At 35.4% G+C, this 18,599-nt stretch overlaps 1 protein-coding gene across 1 annotated transcript in view; it reads right to left on the minus strand.

The window, feature by feature from the left end:
• Window positions 1–1,512: 1,512 nt before the first annotated feature.
• The window catches only part of ATF2 (activating transcription factor 2), a 28,915-nt gene continuing 11,828 nt past the window's right edge, over window positions 1,513–18,599 (minus strand). The window contains exons 5-8 of the mRNA XM_010133219.1: window positions 16,465–16,614; window positions 14,199–14,405; window positions 8,456–8,561; window positions 1,513–2,201 (exon numbers count right to left, since the gene is read on the minus strand). Coding sequence (XP_010131521.1) covers window positions 1,975–2,201; window positions 8,456–8,561; window positions 14,199–14,405; window positions 16,465–16,614 — 690 coding nt within the window. The 3' untranslated portion in view covers window positions 1,513–1,974. The remainder of the gene's footprint in view (window positions 2,202–8,455; window positions 8,562–14,198; window positions 14,406–16,464; window positions 16,615–18,599) is intronic.

The following is an 18,599-nucleotide window of genomic DNA, read 5'->3' on the forward strand; positions in this document are numbered from 1 at the left end:
TTCTCACAAGAGGTCCATGGTACTTCACCATCCCAAAAATGTTCAGTAACGGTTACAGCTTTTTATCTTGAAATTGGGAAAGAAAGACTTTTAAACACATGAGGTTACCAACTCAACCTTCTTAGTTTTAAAATACAAAATATTTAGAATCCCTATTATTTTCATGCTTAAAGCCCTGCAATGATACGTATATGATGTAGATACTTCTTTGTCCAGTTTTTTCATTATAGCATGGTTGTATATATATTGTAGAAATTATGATTTTTTCCTGTGGATCAATTACATTTTTAGATTTAAGACTGAATCAAATAGAAACTCGATGGCACTGACACTTAAAAATACATAGTATAATGTGGAGAAGGAAGAGCAAATGAACTACACAACCCATTATAAATGCATTAAATCTTCGTTATATACATAATGGAATCCTGCTTTGCTGCCAGTTGCTACTATGTATCTGTTTTTGCTATTATACAAAGTTTTCCGACCTGAAAGCACACATCTACTTTTTTTTTTAAAACAACTTAATCTATTGTAAAATATTGTACTGTATTTTGAACATGAGTACAGAATCAAAATAGATAATGGCACATTTAAAAAACTCAATATCCTACAGATGATTGGATAATGAGAAAAAGTGTACCTACAATCATCTCATCAGAAACAAACTACATCATGGAATGTTAGTTATCCAAGTTCGCACAGTAAATAACATTTTAAAACTGCAATCACCTATCGGCCAGCATCACATTGAAGGCATCTTTAAACATTCAAGCAAAAGACTGCTGGCATTAACTACTGAACCATTCTCACGCGCACACCACACACACCACATTATAATTACATTGTTTCCAAGATACGGTTGATACTGATTTTTTTTTTTTTCCACAAGAAAGGTATCAAAATTTTTGCTACTAAAAGATGACAGTGCTTACACAAGAATTAAGTACAAGTTAGCTTGCAAATACAAGACAATGACAAAAAAAGTCTTGAGTTGTCTGAAGAAGGACTTTAGGCTTTTCTGGCATCCTCAACCGTAAGTAAACTCCTTAGTCTGTGACTCAGAAATCCACAAAATATCAACCTAGTTTGGAATACTAAGTATTCCATACTTGATAACCCTGTATTTTACAATATGCTTACTGGTTTCAGCCTAGCAACAAAGGGTAATTATAGATATTCTATTCTGACTGGAGAAATAAAGCTCTCCTCCCTCCAGAATGCAAGTGTTGGAGGGGGAAAAAACAAAACAAAAAAATTCACCTGTCATCAATTTAAAATGAAAAATTGAAATAAAAAAAATCAAATCCTTTTAGTAATGATCCTCATATAGGATAGGTATGTGCATAAGAGTACTGTATCTCACATATTGTACTGGCCCTATTAAACAAATTAAAACCCTCAACAGTTAAAAAAGCCAACCGAAATGCTATACATAACACAACCCAAATGTTTTTCTCCCAATGTTCTTCCTCTCATAATGTGCAAAACAACAAAAAGGCAAAAAGACTAAAAGCAAATTTACTGTAACTGTCTTTCTCTTGCCTAGTGCTTTATGACCTTGCTAACGTTACAAAGTCAATAGGGACTATGCAGAACTTTGGTATAAAAATGTCACATAGTATTACTATCACAGTCTTGGGGATGACCTCTAGTAATTCACCCCAATGTTTGTTGAAATAATACCAAATTAAAAATGAAATAAACCACATTGTACTGTACACACACTTTACACATTAAGCACAAAAAATAACTAGTAAAACTAATATTAAAAAAAAGTCTTTTGCAAAGAGACTAGAACTGATGTTCTGTCTCATCTTCACCTGCCAATTCTTAAAGCCAAATTTAAGTTGGATTTTTAAAAATGAATCATTTTAAGCTACAATTTCTCCTAGATGGAGACTGGTCTTTTGTTGATTTCCCTTTAAAGTCACAAATGTGTATCTAAGAAACTGATGCAACGCAAGTTTTTAATCAACTTCCTGAAGGCTGTGACTGGGAGGGAGGTGCCATGACGATCTGGGAAAGCACCGGCTCTGTGCTCTGGTCCGCCATCTGGGTGAGAACGGAGGTGGCCACCGCTTCTGCCTTGGAAGTTGAGCTTACACCGTTGGAAGTGCTGACAGAACTGTGCTGAATAGCTTCTGTGTGTGGACTGCTTGGCACTGATATGTCTTCCGAACTGTCGTCTTTATCTGCAGCTTAAGAAGAAAAATTAATCTATTTTTTCCCCTGGAATGCACACCACCATGTCCCAGGTAACAGCAATCATGCCTTAAATAATTACGATTCACAGTGTAACGCAGCACAAATTGGACAAAACAATCTTACTTTCATTTTTGAAAGAATATAACACTTTGTAAGCAAAAAATATGGACAGCAGTATGGAATTTAGGCAACAAGAACTTTTTCACATCTTCAAAGTAATGACTGTCCGATTTCCTGCCTAGTAAATCAGCTGGTGGGTATGATGCCTAATTCTAATGATGAATGCTTCTATCGATAAGCAATATTTATAGCTTAAAAATGCTACCAGATCTCTTGGTGCTGTGTGAATTTGCTTTAGATTTTTAACATATGCTATTTACTGGGTTTGCTTAGTAATGGAACAAGAATAATTATAAAATCAGTAATTAATCATGGTCATGAATATGAAATCTGAAAAAAAATATTTATATTACTATATTAAAATTGGGCAATACTTCCACAAGTTTTCAACCCACATTCTTTTAACAGAGTGAGGTTCAGTAATTTCTTCAGTATACAAATGCCTCTCAGTAAGATTTAAAATTGTTAAAACCAATTTTAAAAATATCTTCAAGAATACTTGAGGTGTTCTCCACAACACTGAAGTGAATTAGCCACATGGTTGCATGATTTTTTTCTCATGACAGAGGGTAAAAATATTAAAAAATAACTCTGCTTGTGCAAAACTAGAACTAACAAAATGAGCATGACTTAAAATGTCCTTCTTGCACAAACATCCTAGTCATGCTAAAACCATCCTTTTTTTCTGGAGTTGCAAAAGTTAGCCAAGGCATTATGCAAACACTGTCAAGCAAAAAGCTGAGGTAAAGATTAAAAAAAACAAAAAAGAAAATAAGATTACTGGGTTTTTTCACTCTAAATTAGAAGTATGAACACTAAATTTAATTATAATTTTTTGGTATCACTTTCCGCTACTTAGTACTTTCACGTATTTTCCACAATATATATTTATACACTGACTTAAACACTGTATACAGATGGAGTACTGGAAGCCTCTTTCAAAACACTGCCAACTGCTGTATAACATAACAATATAGAAAGATACACACAAACAGAGCCAGAAGCAGCATAAACTATTACTTGTGACATAGCAATGGAATAAATCTTGATTGTCTCTAGACTTGTCTTTGTTATCCCTTTCAGATTTGCTTGAGATTGGCGTACAAATTCAGAAGGGACCCAGGGGAAGAGAAGGGATGGGAAAGGATGATGCTAACATTAAAAGATGAACAACGCTGTGGTATAATAGTCTTGTTTCCACAGAAAGCTAGGCTAGCACAGCAACTAAAATGAACTCTAAGCATGAAGAATGTTGAAATGAAGTTTATGATGTACTGAGGTTTATACGACACACTAGCTATGAGTAAGAAAATTCACTAAATTAGCAAGTCCAGTCCCCAGTATATAGATCTCTGGGCAACCCCATGCATACTAAGAACACACTCCTGTTCAAAGCCTGAAAACAACAGTTCTATTATTGACTGCTTCTGGCAAAGAATGGCAAGGTCAAAAAAGATGGGTAAGTAAGCAAAACTGCTGTATCCCTTTCTAAGAAATACAGCCTACGTGAACAAGGTAGCAATTTCTCTTACATCTCTACTACAAGAGCATCAACATAATTGTTTGAAAGTATCATAATGTTCTTATCCACGGGACCAACTATTTTACAGATACTGCATTTTTTTCAAAAATGATCTTTCAAGCATTAAAGGAGACATGATATTGAGGTAGGTCTGCTGACAATTACCACAGGTATTGTCTGCTGACAATACCATGTTTGTGATCCTTAGCAGGATTTGCTCATTCAAGAACAGAAAAAACATGAATGGGTGCCAATTCAGGTAACACTATCCAACAGGATTTCATCTTCGCTACACTTCTGTCAAGACCTACAAGATCTCACATAAAAACAAGCAAACTTTGTTAAAAACAAACTCTAGTGACACTTCCTGAAAAATCCCTAATTACTAGAGTCTATTTTCTTCCTCTCAAGACAGAATGAAATGGCAGCAACTGGGACAATATGTATTGAATACAGTCTCTCCATGGTAACACCTGCTCCTCCTCTTCAGAACTGCTGTTATTCTCCCATAAACCTCAGTCTCCCTCCAATGCTGCTTTTGCTGATCCCTGAATTCCTTGTTGGCCAAATCCTCCTCACCCTCAAGAAAAAGGGGTAGTTTTAAATGCTACTAGCCAGAGATAGAGAGGAAATAAAAGAGGATTATCTTTCAGCCAGAGAAGGAAGGTCTTCCATTGTTCTGCATCCCTTAGCATATCATATGATGTTAATTCAAAATAAATGTCTGTAGTGACAACATAGTGGTAAAGAAAGTGACAAAGGCTTGACTTTCTAATTTTGATGGGCTCACAAAGACCATATATGCCATAGAAGAAACAGTAATGAGATGACTTATGATCACCGAAGTACAATAGAAGTTTTCATATCATTAGATTTCCTTCAAAATCCTTCCTTATGTAGCCCTAACTTTACAAAAAGAGCAGCCAAAAACTGATTACAGAACTCCATTTGAAGAATTAAAACCAAACAAGAAAATCTACTCAGTGAATACAGAAGATACTTAAGGCACCTCATTAAAAAGGTGACTTGTTTTCTTAAGCATGAAGACTGGCAATAAAGAACAAAGGCTTTTAGAATAACAAGGGAAAGTCACTGTGGTTTCAAGAGTGCATTTAGCTTTTTAATGGCTCCCCCAGCTTTGCCTCAAACCAAGGAAAATGCACAGTCCATATTAGAAATGAATCTACAGAAATAACACACGCTGCACATCAGAAGGCTGGAAATCTACAGACCTACATCCCGTGAACGTTCCTGAAGGCTACATGGTTCCTAGACAGGCTGCGTCACAAGAAGGAGCAAGCCAATTTGGTGGTGCAACACAACGAGGGCTAGATTGAGCTATAGAGGAGATTTAAAAAATGCCAAACAAAACACAGAGGAAACTTTTGAGGATGTACTAAAAAGCACCCTTTTGGAGTAGTCAAACATTGCTGCTATTTGCTTCTTAGCATTGTTTACCAACAGCTTTCAGTAAGGTAAGCAAAAAAAGAGGGATTTCAGAAGAGAAACCCCACTGAAACAGGAACGACTATGCGAGCATCTCCTTTTGGTCCCCTGATAATCACTAGAAAGGGAGCCTCATGGCAATTCTCATCAGACCATCCATGGACCACAGAGGGACTCAAGCCTAGAAATGCTCATTTCCAGTGAGCTGGCCTTTGTATTTTTGTGAGCCTGTAGTCACTGAAGGACTGTTGTCTGTCCAGAACAGGCTGTAGGAACAGTGGTTTGAGTGGTTAAAATTACTCGAGGTCTGAAATTGGTTAGTCACCTTCTACCATTTCTTTAAAACTAGCTAGAGAAAGAACACCAAAAACCCCCATTTAACACCACCTATATTGAAGCCTCTATTTATCTTCCTTTATATTGTTTTATACAAACGTTCTTGAATATTATTATTTCCTTTTGAAAAATATTACAAAATACCTAACACAATCTTATATTTTTTTTTTTTTTGGGCACAACTATAATTTTCTCAACACATTTTATTCTCAATTTTCACCTTTTTCCTGCTGCAAGTCCAGAAAAAAACTGAGAAAATATAGGAGCACTGTAGAAGTAGAAATAATCTGATATAGGAGTGCTAAAATTTACATAAATGAACAGGATTTAGATTTCTCCTACACACAGCACTTCCCCCCCCATCCCCCCGCCAATGCTTAAAGATGCATTCAAAACCAATAACCTCCTTCTTTGGGATATATAGAAGTTTAAACTGGGTGAAAACTCAAACATCGCAACAGAAATTAATCCATACTGCCTCAGAGTACAATAATAATTTTTCTGGTTTCTCTGTCCTGATGATACCCTCTTTTTGAAGCAGGCAGAAGGCTTTTTAAATAAGGAAAATATGATCACAAGAACTATTTTAGAAGAAGAAAGTGGTATCTGCACTGTTGTGCTTTTCACTTGGCCTGAGACAAAAATTATGCCTGGGAAATCCAAAGATCTTAAAAGATATGTACAAGTAACTGCCAAAAATACCCTGCAAAACAATAGATTATTTACACCTGTTTAAGTGCATCATACAGGAAAGCCCATTAAGTTGTGGACTTGGCTGTTAAAACACAGTATGGTATAAACTAGCACTATCTCAGCAGTCTGCAATATTCAGCACTGCAGGAGCTCTGTAATCTGGTGTCTTCAATTTCGTCCACAGAGACAGACTGTTAAACCACTCAATATGCTTTTGAAGCAAATTCAACTTATATTACCTGATGAACATAGCATGTTTATGTAAAAACACTTTCCATGAACACCATTTTCACGAACCACCTTTTCCTCACATAAATTGTACTGTGGCTATGTCACTTCGTCAACACGTTTTCCTAACAATATTTACATGGAGTTAATGTGACAAAATCCTTTCAGAGGGATGGCATTACTAGAATCACTCATGTTGAACTTTTACTTTTAGAAGGCTTTTCAAGAAAAAGGCTATGCTTCCAATCCCCTTGCTTACTCTTATTCTACTTTTTTTCTAAAAAGTAGGCTTTTCCCACTGATTAGTATTTTAGTTCTTTTTCATTTTGCATTCTTTAGTAAATGAGGAATATTATAGTTCTTTTCTAAGGGCAGAAAGTAAGCCATTTGTTAATTCCTCAATAAAGAAATCCTTAGCATGTAAGTAGTTTGCCAGTGAAAGACTTATGTTGAAATATTTTTTATGCCAATTGGGGAACATGCATCCTCATAACATCAAAATTCAAGGAACCTACTTTATTTTTTTGCTTTTTGAACAACCTTGCATGCATAATGTTATCCCCTAGCAGATTCTGTATGAAATTATGTTATTCTGTCAGATGGGAGCCATAATGGCCTCATCCCTGCAGCAATCATTGTTAATATAAATCCCAAACATATTTCTATACTGTTCCAATTTACTCCAAGATACTATTTTCCGTCTTGTCAAAATGACTGGAGATCAAAGGATCAAGATTTATATGCTCAAAACTGACAAAATCAGTATTCTAAATATATATGGCTATAGAGAGTTGCTAAATCTCCTGAATCTTTTAAATTAAAAAATATTGCCCGTTCTGATGAAATTGCTTACAATGACTACAAGTAAAGATGGTGGCCATTAAGTTTTATCGCAAGCACCTGAGGATCTGTTTGCACGCAATACAAAATGTTCCTTTATTCTCCTGAATTACTGACACTGGCAAATTAAAATGAAGTGGCTACATATGGCAGAAACAATCTTCACATTTACAAATATCCTGAAATATCACTAAATCATAAAAACGAAAGCTGTGGGTTATATATTATGAATGTTGCCTAATGCATTCCCAGCTCAGTTATTTGTAACAAATTTGTGTACAATGGACAAAATTGGCCATTTATTCTACCGCAGCAGCAGCTGGTTCTGGCACTCTGTAACAATCCAAAAAGGAAGTTACAAGTCAGGAAAGCATAATTAACCTTTAAAATGCTGGAAAGATGAAAAATCAAGTGAGTAACTTCAAGTAAAAATATGTATTAGAAGAAAAATGCTACTGAAACTCTCAGTATTCCCTTCAGCATTAGAACTGCTTTTAAAAATATTGTTTATAGAAGTAGTCGCTTAATGTGGAAATCAAACCAATCTAGAAGACATTGTACAGTAGGAGCCATGAACCTGCATCTGATTATTTTAACAGCTTGACTGATCCTGGATGTTATGGTAAATGAGGACAGCTGTTATATTACCTCTACTGAAATCTCATTACAACGAAGAAAAAAAATCGCACAAGGACCTTTCACTGTATTAGGCAAAGATAAAGTAAAAAAAAGGTTTCTCATGTGCTTTTAATACTTTAATTATATTTTCCAAAGCAGGTGTGGTAACCTAGAGTCCTTAAGTGCTAATTATCATATACATTTATTAAACCAACATAAAACCTTCAAGTTATGCAACACTTCAACTGAAAGGGCTTAAAACCGTGTTTCTAAGTACCATATTGTCATTCCTGTGTTCCAATAACCTTCGAGATATAGGTAAAAAAAAGAAAATCTTTAATGTAATATTAGAACTGCACTTTTCAATTTTAATGTTCATTCAGTTCGGTTTGGCAGTATTTCATTGATGCAGCCTAAGGCTAGAGGTAATGGAACATTACTCACTATGATAGCCAGATTTCTTCTGCATGGCGGTTACAGGGCAATCTTTATGAGCCAGAAGAAGCTGTTTCAGCTGTGCCACTTCATTTCTCAGCAGGGTGACTTCATTCTAAAGGAGAAGAAAGTTATGTACTTTACCAGGTTCAAACTGCACACATTTTGAAGGTAAGTATTAAGTTTTATAGGATTTTTAGTTGCTCATTTAGGGGTAGATAAAATACAAGAAGTTTCCATTTGGTATATACTGCAAAAATGTATAAATTTCTTTTATCTCAGAATAAGTAAATATTAGCTGAAACTTGGATAACTTTAATTTTATTATTTTCTTAAACTAGGAATTTTTTTTTTGAAAATACAACATGTTTTTCAGTTTGCAGATGCAGAGTCTACATATAGTCTCATTCACATGATTCAGCAACTCTAAGACACTTCTGCAAGGTTTTGTGATGAATTCTAATGAGAGTAAACCTACATGTAACTATCCACATTTTAACAGATGCCACAGCCAACATTAAAAAATATAAACAAAAAATAAAATCAGCCAATGCAGAATGATTTTTTGTGCCTGTATTTGTACTTGGACTTTGAAAAAAATTCTCATGTAACAGAAAATAATTTAGTAGATGTTTATTGATTTCCATATTCAGTTTCTCTTTGGCAACCATATATAAACATGTTGTATGAAGCAATCATTAATAATAATGATAATATCCTGAAATGTCAGTTTATGTCACTAAAGCGGAGTGTAATCTAGAAGACAGCACCTGCAGAATCTAGTGACTGGGTTGATTTCCAGGCTGTGTCTTTCCACTGTTGGGTGACCTTGCGCAAGGTCATTTTACTTCTTTGTGCTTCAATTTCCCCATGTGTAAAATGGAGTACAGTGACACTTACCTTCCCTGCAAAGCAGCTTGATATCTATAGATGAGACATGCTACATAACTGCATTGTATGTGACAGTCCAAATTAAGAATGGTATGGCATTTTGATGGACCCATTTTCACTTTAAATAGCAGAAAAATGTTTATGGATCTAAAAATCAAGTTATCTGTAATGCTTTGTGATCTCCATATCTTGTCACAATATATGGTCTTCATGGCTTATTTTATTTTACATATAGATCCTTTCCAACTAATACCTGAAGTGAATAGAACTATAAAAACCTTTGCACATTAGCATAATATGCCACACACATGACATAATTGTCTGGTAAATGCAGATGTTTGTGTGTTTGGAAGCAAGTTAAAGAAAAAACCAAACACAGGAAAATTTGATTGTAACTAACATTATTTGGGGAAAAAAAATACAAGAAAATCAACCTATTTACTTGCAAGCTAGAAATAAGACAATGCAGTCAGAGAAGAGATGAACTGCAACTACAAGGATTCCAAAATAAGGAAAACAATTTTAAAGGATAGAATTTATTAGGTTTCAATTACACCAAATGACACAGTTTATAAATACTGTAACTAAAATGCCAGATTTTTAAAGAAAAACTCCTCTTTGTGTCCTTTCTCTGTTTGGAACACATAAAAATTGTAAGCTTTTATACTTGCAAAATCCTCTCAAACTGTTCAGGACTACTTTTCCATTCAGTCACTTCATTGCGTCAAATATCTCTTTTTGAAATTTATATTTAAAACAAAAGCAAGAGCTGTAAGAAAGGAAAAAATACAACCTCACAGATGTTCCTAATGAAAGAAATTGTGATTGCAAACAAAAAAGGTTGCAGTGAAAAAAACCCAACCCAAACCCCAACAAACTCTCTACAAGCTGGCATGACACATCCTGAAATCTTGGGCTGTTAAGAAAGCTCAATACTTCTGCCTCGAGCCCTCGGTCTCCTCTTAGCTCAGCACGTTATTCACAGAGGAGCCACAAATCTAGAGGTCAAGTGGGCAGCTGCACAGAGTTGACGTAGTTGGGGAAAAAAACCCAAAGTGCTGATGTAGTTTTGAGACATTTCTTGATAATCTACAGAAGCAGCAACGTCCAAGAATATGAAACATACTGCTGTGAGTTTAAAGGAACCGTGGCAAAATAAGGGACCAAATTGGGAAAAGGTTTTCAAAAATTTTCTGCCTTCATCTCTCACATTACAAGGAAGAATTTGATACACAAACAGCATACATAAGTATGAAGTCATTATTCATCAGTGTAAGTAAAACTAATATGTATGAAAAAATTTTTGAAAAGGCAGTTTATTGATTAATATAGGTTGTATTAGAAACAGTAAGGATTTTGCTAACATAAATAGAAAAAAGCAAATGTATTATCTTACATTAAAGCAGATTTGGAAAAAAAATGCAACAGCACTCCTATACTAAAAACCCAAGAATTTGAGGTATTCTGACACAATATATAATTAGCATTGTTTATTAACACAAACACTGTGTGACAATAGTGCTATATGCAACACACAAATCATTCCTGACAGTAGAACAGAGCATATCTGCTAGACATGTGGGACATGGAATGTCACAGAGAGGCAATCCATGGTTGTCATTTTCACATTACCAGTAAGAACCACTTCCAGTAATAAGGGTGGTTTGTTAGAATCAATTCCTATACACACTGTAGTTTCTTATCACGTGTGTGACAATAGCAATTCTTTCCATCTCATTCAAAACACGCTAACGTGTTCATTTAACACGTGGTTAACATGTTGAAAACAAGCTAACAAGAAACACATGGAATAAATCAACTGTTGGCATGAAGAAAGATTATTTTGAGTTTCATGCTGGAAAGGTCCTCCTCATTAATGAGATATCAAGTCAAGTGTAGGCATCAGTATTTCCTTAAACAAGCATGAAAGGCACCTCGCATGCATTCTTGAGAAGGAATACCATGTGGTGTACAAAATACTATCTGCCTGTTTCTTCCTGGATCCCAAATGGATATGTAATAATGGAACCAGATTAACCTTTACTCAGCAAGTTGTGAGGTATAGTTACCAAAACTATCATCAGAGACAGGTAGATGTGACTTATGAGGATAGGGGATTGTCTGTGGCCGAGTTAAACTCTGCTCTTCCTTTGGACAATTTCAACAAGATGCCCCCTATATGGGAAAGGACCTTTACTTATGGGCATTTCTTCCATAATTTAGCCTTTCTAAAGGAGCTTCTGCTGCACTAAAACAAGGCTCCACTTGATTGATGCTCCTTTAAAACTTACAACGACTTCATGAGGAAGACATGCCATTCTTCCACTAATACTTTGCCCTCTAAGATTATTAAAGCAATAGGGACCAAATACAGACCATATAATGAACCTTGGCATCTGATCCTGCAATATGATTGAGTGGCCACTGGGGACACACTGCCAGTAATACTTCCCTAACATGTTACATAGCATACTATATATGCCCTGTAGCACTGTGCAAGGCACAGAGGCAACACAATGTGGTATATAAAATTAAAGATCAATAAACAAGTCCACACATTAGTAGAAAACACAGTCCACAAAGAGCAAACAGTAAATAAACTTTAAAAGTCTGGAAGCATGAAAAAAGCTTTCACAGAAAAGCCTATTAATAAAGACACCCAACCTAACCTTAAATATGTTACTGACTTGATGCAATAGGTAGAAACTTTCCCTTAAGGAAAAATTTGGAAAATAATGCTTAAAAAGGAAATTACATTCAAACATTTAAAAGAAGAAAGTAGTCACAAGCTGATCTACAGAAAGCTGAAATCTATGGAACAGTACGTACAGTTAGAGAGCTTCCAGTTTTAAAAAACTTGACACTGGTATTAGAAGCTTTGTCACAGACATTACAGAAGGGCTACTAATCACACTGAAAGAAGTCAGAGTTGTTAGCGAAGCAATGCAACATAGCCATTTCGGTATTATCCTGCTTTTAGTAATGTGACATTTCAGTAAATTCTGCTGAGCAGGTTAGTTCATACTTTGTTTAATAAACTACTAAGCCCTAGCACTCAGTCTACAAAACTGTAGTAAGGCAAAACTCTAAACTTATTTAATTTACTATTAAATATAAAGTAAGTAATCATGGGTCATTATTGCCCACTATGCTGATCAGCTGTGTTAGGCTGTCAAGTGAAGAATTATTATGGAAATATAGGATTGATTAATGTTTTCACATGAAGTACAGTTTAATTATTTCTCTGACATTCAATTTTCTTTACAAGTCATTCTGTTCTTCACAGTTAACAGTTTTGCTTTTGGCAGACCGTAAGAAAATTCTTGTTCTTGAATTCACTGAATTAAATTGGAAATCTGGAAATCTTTTGGATTTGTAACTTATATAACTTTTAGTTATAAAACTTGGTATGTATAAAAGGCAGTTCACATAATAACAAAAATTGTTTTCTCTGAAGTAACTGAACTAGAACCAATCTTTTTTGTTCCTCGTATTTCTTCCACCACCACCTGTTCCTTAGATTATTTAAGATATAATGCTACATAACATTTTGTAATTAATAGATTGCAGTCAGGATTGTGACTGCATTAAAGAGACACATCTAAAGACTGTGAACAGGTATGAGAAAACTATATATTTGCAAAAAATTTAACTAATGCTGGTGCACAGTGTCAGGATTCTTGGAACACGGGAAACGATTTCATGTTTGGTGCTTAGGTAGGAATTTCTTAGGTTTTACAGACTGGGATGTTGAGTATTTTTAAAGACATGAACACGAAGCTGATTGATACTCTGCAATTTCAGTTACATGATAACAAGTAATCTCAACATGCCCTACTTTCTTGTTGTTCGAAGTGGGACATTTCCTTTATCAAAGAGCACAAAAGAGAAGTTTTAACAGGAAGGAAAAGATCTGTGAATGCGACTCAGTGAACAGCTCTGATAAAAGAACAAGAAGTGGAACTTCAACATAGCAAAATACTTTCCATTGCATTTTCTAAATGAATGCTTCATTTAGGAAATTGTTATTTTTCTTTTCTGTAATTTTCAAAACAAAGCTTTTTTTTTTTGAAACAATACTTTGTGCCGATTCTCAAGCGCTGCTGGAAAACATTAAGAAAGTATGCTTTAACATTTAGCAGTGGTTTAAATGAAAGGGTCATGGATTGTTATACAGGGAGAAAGTGTGTCCACGTGACAACTTTCCAAGGTTGACAACCTCAGACAAAGTGCAAAAATGACTCGCAACATACACTAGACTACCCTCTTACAGTATACTTCTCTCACTATAGGATTTATGCACACTGGGAGGGCAGCGTGGTGAAATTTGCACTGCCACTGCCTGTGCTGTACCTGTTCTGTGGACAAAAGAGGCCTTCAGTTTCCATGATGTCAATCTGGCACCTTTCACGAGCACTACATTCACTTTAAAGGAAAAAAAGTGAAGTTAAAAAGAACCAAAGGAAATCAAACCAAATTTTATTTAAATAACTCAGGCTGTGATACAAATTATTACGAGCAAGATGTTTTTAAGCTAAGGCTATTACTTTGCTAATAAGCCTTTACTCCAACACATCTTGTCATCCTTGTTTAGTATCACAGTCTGAAAGTTATTTAAAATGGAACACAGGACAAAAGGGTACAATCCTAAAGTTTATGCATCTTGAAATCCGAGTATTCTCATATATTCTTATTTAACTGCTATATACAATTAGTGCGGAATTTTCAATTCTGACCTGAGTCACCAGTTACAAACCCATTTCTATTTTAGATTTCATGTGAAGTTTAAGTTCCAGTGAGCCAGGATCACTGTCTAAGAATGGAAAAACTTACTCATTTTTACTTGAAATAAAAAGTATACCTGTAACTGGCCATTTAGTGAGCTCAGGTCCTCAGCTTTTTTCTCCAATGACTGCACCCAGACTTTCCGTTTCTGTCGGCATCTGGAAGCAGCAGCACGGTTTCGCTCCAGAAACTTTCTTCTTTTCTCATCAGGGTCTTCATTGGCAGCTCTTCTACGCCGACCACCTGTATTTGGTGTTTGTGGTGTAGGCTGAGCTGGTGATGCCTGAAAACAGAAAAAAAAGTATTAAAGAAGTTATTAGTACAATATTATCCATGACTTAATCCACATCTAGTATAAATACACATCACATCATGAGAAAAGCATTCACAACATTTCTCAATAGGTTCAGGTTATATACATTCCTTTTGTGGAAAGCTCTGTCACCTAACTCTACAGCTATGTTTTTAAAACTTTTACTGGATTTACACCCTTTACCATGTCACATTAACATGTAACATTTTAATCATGGCTCTAGCTTTGGTTTAAAATTGCGCTAAAAGAAGCCACTCACTTAACAAAGTTAAATTTATATGACGTTTACATTTGGAAACTGACTAAAGCCTGGAAGCAACACTTCTTTAGAGAAGTATACTCTCAGACATTACTTTACCAATTCTGATGACACAAGTATTTACATAGGGTAAACGTTAAAAGGCTCTTCCACCCAAAACAGATTTTAAAAAGTTATGTTTAGCGGGAAATACATTTCCTACTTTTGACCCTTCCCAGATACTCTTCCCACAACCTTAGTCACAATAGAAATACTACACAATGTTTATGCCCAGTATATAGAAGCTGTTTGACAAATGCTGTCAGCGCTGATACTCACTGATCCCTGGATCTCCAGATAGCAATTTCCTACTTGTTGATGTGTTCCCCACCGCTGCATACCAATTTCCCTTATATCTGCCCACATATTATGACAGTATCAAAATACTTCAATATTTTAAATTGTACATTATGCTCCTTTCATAGGTGTATACAGACCCTAGACAAATACTTAATTAACTATGATAACAGAATATAACTGTCTCCATGACATATGCACAGGTGCACCTGCCCACTCAGTCGAGCACAGTAAGAAAATTTTTTGTTTAAATCAAAAACCCCAAGCATGTATCAGCTGGCACATCAATTTGGCATAAATTCTAGATAGCTAATAATTAAAAAACACTGGGAACTCAAACCAGCATTTTAGGAATTAAACACTTGCAACTTTTTTTATAATACTGATTATGAAGTAATCACAAAATCACCAAATAGCAAGCTTTTCGTCTCGCAAATTCTGCTATGTGATATTAAGAAAATATTCTTTTAAAACAGTTAAGGCAGTGTGGGAGAACAGCAGCCTTAAGGAGGAGATCATTTTACCATGGGTAACCTTTTCCTCTTTGAGATCCAAACACCTTTGCTTTGATACATTATTCGATTTCACTTGCCAGTCTAAGAATCTGAGTGCTTTCACTGCAGATGCAGGTCCTTCTGGTTCTGGGCCAAGCCTGTAGCTTTTATCAAGTTGCTATTAGGCTAACAATTCTGAAAATAACTCTTAAAGATTTTAAAAAGCATTTTGAAAACACATTTCAATAAGTTGTTTCAGACATAGAACACTAGCAATTCTCCAGGATTCATCCAGGGAAGTATCTTTTTCCTCCAGCAGCACTCCTACTTCCAGTCCGACTCAGAGGTCTTGCCCTTTATTCTCTTGTCCTCATCTATCATCCCAAAGGGACAGCACACCATTCCTAAACTTGAAGCCTCCCTTCCCGTACCCAGAATGACAGAGTACACTTAATCACACAGTTGAAACAATTTTTGTGGCAGCCCAGAGAAGATCCTTCAAGCAAATTAACATAAGCATGATAGACTTGATGCAGTTAAGACAATTTCTGAAGTGTTTCATGATATAAAATATTAAATAGATGCAATATAAAATACAAAATAAAAGCACTTAGTTATTTCAAATATATATTAACCAGCTGTACTTTTCAGTTACCACAGAATTTCCTGTTAAACGAATTCCAGAAATCAGGAAGACTTAGTTCTAAATCTGAGCAGATAGACAACATCTATTTTTAAATTATCATCTTGGATAACGCATTTTAGAAGCATTTAAGAATGTCAGAACTATAAACATTTTGTTGCTACACAACTATTGACTCCAAGGAGTCTGTAGCAAGGTAACTTCTATTTTACAAATCAAAAGTAAAGAAAAAGGATTTTTCTTTCTCTGCATAACAAAGAAGGGGGTAGGAAGTACATGTCCAGTCTGTTGTCATACCGGTGTTTCAGTTGTTGAAGTCGCAGGTTGTTGTAGTGATTGAGGTCGTGGCTCCTCTGACTGAGTCCTCACCAACCCACTTGGATGTCCCTTGGCAGTATCTCCATTTGTTACCTGAGGGTGCTGCTGGGTCAAAGCTGCTTTCAGTCTCTGAAAGCAGAAAAAAAGAAGAAAAACAAAGGAAACATTCTATCAGGCTAACTTGAGAAGTTATTAATTATTTATATTAGTAGTTACTTCCATTTTGCAAACAGGAGCTCCAACTCTAAAATAGCTGTTTCTTTTTATAGGCTTTCAGCAGTGATCTAAGCATAGCAACGAGGCTCTACACAGGAACGCAGACAGAGGAGGATGGTAAGCTGTACGGAGAAGTAAACAGAAAGCCTCCTTCGTGATGAACTGTGCCCACCAAGAAATGACTGGAAGGCCATGAACAAATTGTTGCTGAGGCTGGTGTTACAGAAGGCACAGATCAGAAAGGTAACAACCACACGAGGAAGAATAGGTAAAAAACAGAACAGAAACTTCTTTCCATTTTAAAAATTCTGGTGTTCTCTATCAATTTTTAAATGGTTTGTTAGGACCCCATTTTCCCATGGTCTTTACAAATACTCACCTCTACAATCCTTCCTATGAGTAACTACTAGATAAAAGCCAAGGTCTTTGCTGAACATCTCAGTAATGCACAAAATAACAACAAGCTTCAGGTTATATGTGAAGATTAGCTTTTACTTACATAGAAATATGCAAATTAACTGTTACAGCATGCTGGTTTACATTAAAAAAATGCTAAAAGGTTGGAAGTTCTTCCTTTATTATACACAGCCACTATGAAGAACAGTAACTTCGAGTTCAGCTGTACATAATTACATTCAAGAGCTACTGACAACTTGATAGACTATTTTAAAGCAACCATAGGTGAAATCTCTTAAAATGATAAAGAATAATACATTCTATTTAAGACAAGTTATTAATCTTAACTGATAAAGCATTGTACTAAATTTCAGCAGACCAAACTGCTTGTAGTTCCAGAGTCTTTCTTAAATTTTCAGTTTTACTGAAGAATTTACCTTAGTAGACAAATGGTATTAAAGCGTGTTTTTCTACTGACCACTGGATTAATGACTTAACACACCAGTTTATTAAAACTCTGATAACATGCATCGTCATATGAACCTGCATTCATATTTTGGAATATGAACAAAGTATTGCCCAAGTACTAAGACTAATAAAATGTTTTAAAAATGCTGGAGCTAGGCTACATTTGGCCAGCTCAAAATAAGCAGAAGACTTTGCACCTACTTATGTAGATGTTATCTTTAAACTGTAGTATCCAATGTCTCTCAACAATGACGTCATTAAGATATAGTGACAGCTCTCCCCTACATCTCATGGTGATGGGCTTTCCTGGATATTATTCTACAGTTAGATTACCTCTGTCAGAACTGCAAAAATGGCAAATTACATGAACTATTGAGTCCGCATAGTTGACTGAAGCATCTGAACACCACCACCACCAGTATCTACACCATTTGAGGACTACATAGAGAACAAAGACACTCCAACATTCCTCTGCTCACTTGCTGTTAAGGAATCTTTAGCCAGCGACTTCTGTAAAAAGTCTTTTCTGTACTGACTGTTCCAGATTGAATTAACAGCACAGATTAGCCCAGACAGGGACCATTCAAATGTACGTATAAATCTGGTGTCAATGAAATTCTGCTCCCCACCTCATTTTTGTATCAACTTTGTAAGTTCCCCAGAATGAAGAAGGTGCTTTCAGAAAAGTTTCTGAAACAAATTTACAGTAATTTCCCCAGTGCTCAGCTATAATAACAAAAATTTAGGATAGCTGCAGGCGTTAGGGCAGGATGACACTAATTTTTAAGAAAACTTACCAACAATTCTTAGTGTGAGTACAGTACTCCGAAAATCCCAAGCCTTTATGTAGTTGGTTTAACACTTTCTTTACAGCATTAAAACAAACTCCAGAATTAACTTTTACCTTCCTAATTCACCTTGGAAAATGAAGCTAACAAAAAAAATTCAGTCCCTGTCTCCAGCTAAAAAAGTGCAGAAAGGCCTAAGTGTTTTCTAATTGTCTAACTAAAATTTCTAAAACTGAAATTATGATC

The sequence above is a fragment of the Buceros rhinoceros genome, unplaced genomic scaffold (assembly GCF_000710305.1).
Source record: "Buceros rhinoceros silvestris isolate BGI_N320 unplaced genomic scaffold, ASM71030v1 scaffold4833, whole genome shotgun sequence".
NCBI lineage: Eukaryota > Metazoa > Chordata > Aves > Bucerotiformes > Bucerotidae > Buceros > Buceros rhinoceros.